The sequence below is a fragment of the Gymnoscopelus microlampas genome (assembly GCF_963454915.1).
Source record: "Gymnoscopelus microlampas genome assembly, chromosome: 11".
In the NCBI taxonomy this organism is placed as follows: Eukaryota; Metazoa; Chordata; class Actinopteri; order Myctophiformes; family Myctophidae; genus Gymnoscopelus; species Gymnoscopelus microlampas.
Window position 1 is genome coordinate 892,501 of NC_139948.1, and position 10,000 is coordinate 902,500.

General features: G+C 40.4%; 1 protein-coding gene across 1 annotated transcript in view; it reads right to left on the minus strand.

Annotated features, from left to right (window-relative positions):
- LOC311055769 (T-box transcription factor TBX19-like) overlaps window positions 1–8,750 on the minus strand; it is a gene marked incomplete at both ends in the record, with an annotated part of 39,547 nt that extends 30,797 nt beyond the window's left edge. The window contains 2 exons of the mRNA XM_084072035.1: window positions 183–447; window positions 8,419–8,750. Of these exons, the coding sequence (XP_083928161.1) occupies window positions 183–447; window positions 8,419–8,750 (597 nt within the window). The remainder of the gene's footprint in view (window positions 1–182; window positions 448–8,418) is intronic.
- Between the last annotated feature and the right edge of the window lie 1,250 nt (window positions 8,751–10,000).

The window sequence follows — 10,000 nt, forward strand, 5'->3', positions numbered from 1 at the left end:
AAATATATATATATATATATATATATATTTAAAAACTTTTATTTTGAAAAGACGGACATGTCTTGTGCGTGTGTGTGTGTGTGTGTGTGTGTGTGTGTGTGTGTGTGTGTGTGTGTGTGTGTGTGTGTGCACGTGCGTGTGTGTGCTTGTTCGCGCATGCATGCTTCTGTGTGCGTGCGTACCTGCCCTCCTCCGTTGACCTTGTTGGTGAGCTTGACCTTGTTAAAGGTCACGGCAGCTTTCATCCAATGAGCGCCGAAGTTCGGGGAGTCGGGGTGGATGTAGACGCCGCCCTGGCTCCGCCCCTCGGCCTTGCCGGCCGCCACCCACTCCCCGTTGACGTATTTCCAGCGACAGGCGGCGGTGGGGATGAAGTCCAGCAGGAAGGAGTACATGGCGTTGGGGTCCAGTCCCGCCACGCTCACCTTGAGCACGGGGAACATACGCCTGGAAGCAGTGGTATAGACAATGTAACATGTTATACACTGCATCATATCAGAATCCGTGCTCTATTAGAGCACTGATTCTCAAGCAATCATCCTTTAAAATAGAAAAAACGGCTTTCATCTATCTAGGTATACAAATTACTCGTTCTTTCAAGGATCTGTTCCAAGCAAATTTCAAGGTACTATTAGATCGCACAAAGCTAGATCTAACAAGATGGTCATCTCTTCCCATCTCACTAGCCGGCCGTATAGTGCTGCCTAGATTTCTTTATCTACAGTATTTCAGATGATTCCGGTCTTTATACCAAAATCATGGTTCAAACAATTAGATTCTTATATTTCCTCTTTCATCTGGAATAATACCCATCCAAGAATTAGAAAGTCATTTTTAGAAAGACGCAAAAATGATGGTGGACTGGGCCTCCCTAACTTTCTTTTTTATTATTGGTCAGCAAACATACATAAATGCATATATTGGATCTCCACTTTTAAAAATAACAGAAATGCTCCAACGTGGGCTCGTATGGAACTCCAATCAGACACAACAACTTCCCCGGTGTATCTACTATGCTCTCCCTCTGGCCCTGGCACCCAAATCTCCAATACCATTGTTAAACAGTCCATAAAAAATTGGTTTCAATTTAGGAAACATTTTAACCTCACTCAGATAAGCTATCTCTTTCCATTGGTTTCCAACCATCTTTTTCCTGCATCACAGTCCGACTTTGCATTCCAGCTCTGGAGGAGAAATGGTCTGAACTTTTTAGGTGACCTTTTTGTGGATAATACTTTTGTTGCCTTCTCTACACTTACAGAAAATTATAACATTCCTAATACCCATTTTTTCAGATATCTTCAAATTCGTAGCTTTGCGATACAGCACTTCCCTTCATTCCCACATCTTACGGCTAAGTCAAAGTTTGATGAATGTTTAATTCTGAATCCTTCAAAGAAAGGCACCATCTCAAGTCTATATAATGCGATTCAAAACTTGAATCCCCTATCCTGGGTGGGTGTAAAGTCGGCATGGGAGCAGGACATAGGTATAGAGATCCCAGATGCTATATGGAACCATAGTATTGAGCGTATCCACTCTTCATCGTTTTGTATTAGACATGGTCTCATCCAATTCAAGGTCTTCCACCGATTACATTACTCAAAGGAAAAACTGGCTAAAATGTATCCAAATACAGATTCTAAGTGCCCAAGATGTAGCCACAGCCCCGCAACCGTGTCAATCGTTGACAGATATCTGGAATAATTTCTTTAAAACATTTTCACATATTTTCAAGAAAACTATTAACCCGAATCCATATATCGCCATCTTTGGAGTACTCCCCATCGAATATAAGCCCTCAAAGCATGAATCAAATGTTATTGCCTTTGCTTCACTAGTCTAATTGCGACGTCTCATTCTCTTGAATTGGAAATCTACAATACCACCTTCCTTAATTGGATTGAGGAGATGATGAAATGATTACCATTGGAGAAGATTAGATACACTACATATGGCTCATTAACTAAATTTAATCTCAATTGGTCTCTATTTATAAATGATGTCACAAACTTGACGTTCACTTGACATAAACAGACTAGGTGGTTTATGGTTGATTTTGGGCCAGCGGCAGTGCCAGGAGGTTGGGTTTACCACCTAATTATTTTCATCTATATATATATATGTATGTATAACATGGTCTGTGTTGTGCCTCGTATATGTGTTGTTTTTTTCTCCCTCCCCTCCCTTTGTTTTTGTCTAGTTTTAGCTTTATTTTTGATTTGATGTGTTAAGTGTGGGTGGATGTGCTAGCCCCCATACTGTGCCTGTGGGCGGGGGTGGGGGCGGGGTTGTAGATGGACAGCACTGTTGATTGCTGTCCACATGACAAAATTTAAAAAATGAAAAATAAAGTATTTAAAAAAAGAGCACTGATTCTCAAACTTGTTGAGGACCCTCCGGTTTCCTGCGCAAGTGCTGAAACGGTTTACCATTGAGCCTGCTTGCTCAGGGGATACATTTAATATTGACCAGTCTATCGGCTATTTTCAGCAAAAGCTTTCAGAAAAGACACTAGTATTGAGCCCTGATGGACTCCGGTTACGGTTACCTATATGGGGTATAAGTGGTTATAATAGTTCACTAAAACTAACAAAATAACAAAAACTTGAATTGGAAAAAAAACAAACACACATTCTAGCTAGCTGACAAAAGTTAACTCTATATAAAAAAACATAACTAATAATTGTTTTGTGGGTTTACAAAACATCTAGATTAAATGGCCATAGTTTTAGTCTTTGTCAAGAAAAAATCAAAAGTAGCAAAAATAGCAGATCTACAAGCTCAGCTTCTAGATATGTAGTTTTGCAAATTTTCGGACGTTGTTCAATCTTAAATCTTGCCCCTGATGAATCCATATTACAATAAAAAACAAAAACTAATAACTAAAACTGAGCCTTTAAAAAAAAACGAATCACGACTAAACAAAAAAAAACAACAATGAAGATGCAAAAGTATAACATCTTCTTGAAATTGCAGCTGTTCTCTAAATGAAGTTGCATTGTGGATCTCGTCTTTTTATATGAATTTATGCCGCTTCAAATGTTTGGGTGAATCAGACAATATTATCGGCAGGTCAACCTAGTTTATAGGGTTTTAGTGGTTAATAGGCTCTATGCACAGCAGCCATTTTGGAGACAAATTGGGTCTCTTCTGACTTCCTTCACAGGTGTTACCAATGACACTAATGAAGGCTCTGTTCCATTCTGGTCAAACAGAGTCAGGGTGCTGATATTGTGCATGTTGGCTCACTAGAAACACTAGTGGGTCTCAAAGTGTGGTCCAGGGACCCTCATGGTTCCTTGAGAGGGTGTAACTCTGAGAGTGTACAAATGGAACCAAATGGACCCTACCGGGTATTTGTACACTCTCAGAGTTATGGGGGTCCTTGAAATTAAAAAGTTTGAGAACCACTGTGCTACACTAAATGGAACAGAGCCTTCATTAGTGTCATTGGTAACGCCTGTGAAGGAAGCAAGGAAGGGGCCCAATTTCTGTCCAATGTAGCTGCTGTGCATAGAGCCTATTTAGTCACTAGACGAACCTGGCTTAAATAACGATGCAGACGGTCAGAAACCTTGTACCACCTTTCAACTTTCAGATTGTTCGTAAATTGATGACTTACTTCATTGTACAACAGTGCCAGTGCACCCTGCAACACATTTGACAGTTCCAGGCCATCAAGCTATGCATAAACAATGTTTCCCATTCAAGTTGCGATCTTTTGCATCTGACGGGCAGAATTTACGCATACTGTATGAACTTTGATGGCAGCCGTCTCCAATGAGGGTGAGGAGCTCCCTTTCTGTGCATTTATATTTTGTTTATCTCGCTATCGCTCTCTCTCTCTCTCTCTCTCTCTCTCTCTCTCTCTGTCTCTCTCTCTCTCGCACACACACACACACACACACACACACACACACAGACACACACACACACACACGCACGCACGCACGCACGCACGCACGCACGCACGCACGCACGCACACACACACACACACACACACACACACACACACACACACACACACACACACACACACACACACATTTCAAGTATCAGTTAGTGTTTTACCTAACCATACCAGTGGGTAAAGTGGTGATTTGGAAATGTGTAAATGGACGACCGCCCACCGGAGGCTACGACCGGACCCTCCAGCGCGAGCTGGCGGTCACGCCCCCTCTCAGCGGTCACGCCCCCCTCTCAGCGCTCAAGAGAAGGTCACCACAAAACGGGCATGCGGCCAAAAAGATTCAATCAGCGGGTCAGGGAATGATGATATGTGCAGAAACAATTAGATAAATGAGTAATGATAATAAGCACACAGTAAATTCAGTGCCTTTAAGCCAGTAGATCGCAAATGTTTTCGTGCCCAGGAGCCCCAAATTGATAGTGTATATATTTGGCCGCGGACCCCCATCTGAAAAAGTTTTGTGCCAGGGACCCCCAGAAGAATAGATTTGTTTAAAAAAAAAAGTTCAAACACTCTCAAAAATGTTCAACAATAGCAGATGTAGAAGTTCGCAGCGCGTCACTTTGTGCCACATTACATTACATTACAGTCATTTAGCAGATGCTTTTATCCAAAGCGACTTACAATAAGTGCATTCAACATATAGTATATGAGCCAGAGCCCCAAAATTGAGCAATGATTATCAAAAGAGTGGGCAAAACCAAACCTATGTTAAATTGTTCATAGGGTCAATACGAGTAAATAAATATATGATAACCTTTCCACAGGAGTAGCTTTTTCATGGTTATCACACATTTTGTTAATTTCCCCATACGTACATGACAGGTGAAAAAATGACAAAATTGAAAAAAAGAGTTATCATAATGAAACTTCCTGAGTTGATTACTTACATGAAGGCAATGATTTATCGTATTACAAGTCTTCTGAAATTGTGTATTTAAATATGCAAATTAGGCATTAGGAAAATATGCCCAAATTTGCATAACTTTCCAGAATCAACATTGGAACATTGGACAAAGCCAGAGTCAACATACTTATTTCATTTTGTTAAGATGTTGGAGTCAAAGGTTTTTAACGAGGGAATATTCAATATCTGGCTCAATTTTGGGGCTCTGGCTCATGGACTAAATGCCTAATTTGCATATTTAAATATACAATTTCAGAAAACTTGTAATACGATAAATCATTGTCTTCATGTAAGTAATCAACTCAGGAAGTTTCATTATGATAACTCTTTGTTAAATTTTGTCATTTTTTCACCTGTCATGTACGTATGGGGAAAATAACAAAATGTGTGATAACCATGAAAAAGCTACTCCTGTGGAGAGGTTATCATATATTTATTTACTCGTATTGACCCTATGAACAATTTAATATAGGTATGGTTTTGCCCACTCTTTTGATAATGAAATCTTGTCTGGCTCATTGACTAATAGGTCGGGAACAAAACTACTAATCACCAGAAGTCTTAAGTGCATTCTCTTCTAAAACAAGCAACTAAGGGACAGGTCGATTTTTAAAGAAGGGTACCCCTGGAGAAAATGTATGTGCCCTTATCTAAAATGCCATGACCCTCCCTTTGACAAAAAAAAAAAATCAATGACCCTCCCCAAGTGATTAAAAAAAAAGACTAACCCTCCCCGCCTATTGGAGTTATATACTATATATTGTCCAACGATATAGCCTATCGTGGTATTAAAATGTGACGATAGGTATTGTCAAGATGTCATACTGTATCGTAACATTTTTTTTTTTTTTTTTTTTTTGCCGGAGAAAGTTATAGGAGTTCTATGGTGTATGATACGAAATGTCAGCTGATGCTCGTTAACGCTCGTTAATGTGACATGCGTCAAAGCAGTTATGCCTCTGCACTCTCAAATAGGCCTACAGTACATCTAATCTAAGATTGTTTACATGGTATTATACTGTATCTGGTATTATAGATTTGTTTTGAGCTGTAAATAACTAGTCTGCACTTGGTTCGTAAAGTCCAGATGACAAAAATATGAGGTTTGTGGAATTTATAGTTATGCAGTGTTATATTATTTATATTTGTTATATTAGTGCCTATCTGTCCTCTGAAACAATGGGTTTATAGTTAGTGACAACTTCACTTCTCCCTTAAGCTTGCATAAATGTATTATTTGCGTGTACAAAGCACTTTGTAATTGTTTTTTTAAAGTGCTTTATAATTGTTATTTTAAACTAAAGATGATGGCCAATGTTGATGATACATGAGAAAAGAACATTAATTATGTATCATATCGATATCATATGCCCAACATCATGTATGTGTCGTGAAATTAGTGCTATCTTGACACCCCTAACCCTCCCCATCAAATACAACAACATGACATTTAAAACTGATAATATGTCCAATGTGTTGCTTTCCACATTGATTAGAACATTACTGTAGTCAGTCTTGCTAATGCACAGTGTAGTGTCTGTAGTGACAGGATCCCATAATTATTAACTACAGTGACTACACTGTTGCCTACCTCATGGGTTTTTAACTGGTGGTCCGTGGAGGTATTGCATGTGGTCCCTGACCATGCATTTAGTAATGTAGGAAGGTGAAGATTTGTTTTATATTTTATTTTATCGATGGTGGATACTGTTAATGTGCATGACAACAGAAATTAACTTCAACTCAAGGATGACTTTAAGGGAGGTTTTAGTACATCAAGGTAAATACAGGCTTTTATTTGAGCCTGTATTTAGTTACAGGCTCAAATAAAGCCTGTCTCAGGTTGCATTGATGCGTTAAGACGCATCAATGTTGTCAGTTACTTGGAAGTCGGATGTCAAGAACTTCCACAGAAATGGGAGTTAGAATTTCAAGGGAAACTGTACCGGTTTACCTGGTTGAGTCATCATTAGTAGGAAATGTGCCCATATCAATCACATGTGCTTGCTTGTACTTTTGCAATTCGAAAATGGCCCCTGTCTAAGTCTTAACCCCCCCCCCCACTCCCCCCCTCCCTGATTTTTTTCTTCTCTTGTACATAGTTTTCACTCTTCATACCAGTAACCTGTAAGCTGATTGTATGACGTTCTGTATAGTAGTCTGTATAATATATCTGTCTGTCTCTTATATGTCATCATGATTTGTGTGCATGTGGATCTCATTTTAAACAAGCTTAGTGCTTTATGAGTCTTCCAATATCCAGTTATAAATTGGTCATTGTAACCTACCCGGTGTATGTAATTCTATGAGTAACAAAAACACACTTAAAAGAGGATATCTCTGTGTTGGAAATTGGGATAATGCATCTCCCTAATATGCCTAACACCTGTTGAAGTTTTTAATTGTTCAACCACCATCATTAAGACTCTGAATATATTTGACTGGGTCGTTCACACTTGCTGTGCGTTGATGGCTTGTTAACGACCGTCATTGATTCTAAATAGACCAAGGTGTTACTGGATTTGAATCCTTTGTATAATTTGAAATAGAGGGGCCATTGACCACTGTTCTGGTGTACTAAAAAGGTATATAAAAAATGGACTATTTTATCAATTCAAAATTGCATGACCCTCCCTTGGATTCAAAGTACAATTAGCTGACCCTCCCTTGTACTACAATTAGAAAGGCATGACCCTCCCCTATTTTCCTCCAGGGACCCCCTTCTGTAAATTTCGATTGGTCCCTAAGAGTATACCTAGCGCTGAGGTAAAAGGGCAATATATCAGCTACCTACTTTCTTAAACAGATGAGACAAATAGGAAAATCAAATGAGCAAGAGCTAAAACAAATAAGTGTATCGAAGCAGACGTGATAGCAGACACATGAACAAGCAGTTTTCAACCCTAAACCTAATGCTGAAAATAGCCAATCTACAAGCTCGAAACTATTTAGGCCTATACAAATTATTTTAAGCGTGGAACCAAGCCATCCAGGCAAACATTCGAAACATGTGTGTCAAAACATATTTGAAAACCGCAATAAAAAGGGTATTTATTGAATATAGTATAATATAATTGAATATTCAAATATATGTTTTTAAATGTTAAAATGTTTTATGGTCATGATTGACCAGGAGCCTAAAATAATTTAGATAAATATTTTCGAAGTCTCTATGGCAAAAATGAATGGGCTTTCAGTCTATGGCACCACAAAATGGCCACCACTGCTATGCCCTATTCACCTGTTTCCTAGGCTGTGTGTTTTCCACTTCCTGTCGATTTGATCCAATGAAATCCAATGAAACTGGTCAGATGACCAATGATATCCAATGAAATCGACAGGAAGTGGAAAACACACAGCCTAGGAAACAGGTGAATACAGTAGTGCACACACACGCACGCACGCACGCGCACGCACACGCACACGCACGCGCACGCGCACACACACACACACACACGCACGCACGCACGCACACACACACACACACACACACACACACACACACACACACACACACACACACCACGTCTCCCTTACCTTCCACTCTTGGTGACGATCATCTCGTTGGTGATTTGCTGGAACTTGCGCCACAGCTCGGCGTCCTCCAGTGTGATGGTGAGCCGCTGCTCGGTGGGGTCGCCTTTCTCGCGTCCCGCCTGCAGCTCGCGCTCCACCGCGCTCAGCAGCCGCGACACGCTGCCGCAGCGCGTGTCGCCGTTAGCGGACAGCGCAGGTCCGCCAACAGTGCTGCAGGGCTCGCCGTTAGCAGACGACATGGGCCCGCGAGCGCTGCCGCAGTCCGTTACATTACTGTCACCGGGGTCGGTCCCCGTGGGGTCGCCGTCTTCTTGGGAGCCTTCCACTTTCATCTGACACACAATAATGGTAATAATGATGAACACAAATAAAATAATAACACAACAATATATTTATTTTTTTTAAATCAAGATTTGTTTTAGGCTTTTCTGCCTTTATTGATAGATTTTTTAGGTGAAGATTGACAGGAAAGAGGTAGAAAGAGACGGGGAGAGACACACAGTAAAGATCATCAGGAACGGGACATGAACCCACGGTGCGCTGGCAGGCTACATTATAGCCTACAGTAGGTGCCCAGACCGCTAGGCCAGTGGTCCGGGCCAATGACAACAATAATGAGTAGAAGAGTACACTCCTCTGAGTGGAGATCTCCACCAGGCGGGGCTGGCTACCCAGGGCTCGCAAATTGGAATCCTTGCGTTATATATGACACAACTCCTCATATAGGCCTCGGCCATTTTTGCCTGTCAAGATTTTCTGCCAGTTTGCGTTGTTTTTAAGACACACTTTTTTCTACTACTCCTACAGATGTTGTCCAAAACTCATGCAAATCGGTACACATTATATCTGGAGTCATGTGATCAAGATGGATGTAACAGTCACATGTTTTATATTCCATTCTGATTGGCCTAGGACTGGCTTCCGAAATTTGCAGGAAGGCCCTGTTTAGCTAAAAAAAAAAAAACAGCATTCGATCTGCCCAAAATTTGAATCACACATCAATGAGCCTCTAAATAACGCAGAGCCAAATGTGATTTCACCTCCACCCATAGGGGGCACAAGAAATGCTACAAATGTCATTGTGACAAAAGTGACAAAAACCGTGAGACAGGGTTTTGAAAGTTCATGCCGTTTGCCTGGCTGTTTCTTAGAAAAGAAAAGAAAAAATAATTTTGAAAAAAAAATACACAATCTCCAATCATGGTTGATTTGGGTTTGAGCCATCTTAAATCCAAGTTGCACACAGGTCAATTCTGGCTCCTACAAATATAACAGTGCAACTGTACGGCAATACTTATGCAACAGGAGGTGTAGGAATTATACACATTAGTAGACATTTGTGGCACACGTTTTGTAAACCAAAACGCAATCACCACAAGTCCCCTTGCACCCACACACTCTGCAAACTTTAACATTGGAGAGGTATTCAACTTGTCTTCATTACTGCTACGACAGTATTTGTAGCATTCTGAGAAACTCTGACATGATGAAGATTCACCATGGTTCTTAAACTGTGGGTGCTGTGGATCAGGACATATATTACTTATTACTTATTACTCCTTTAAAAAGAGTTTGTATCAAG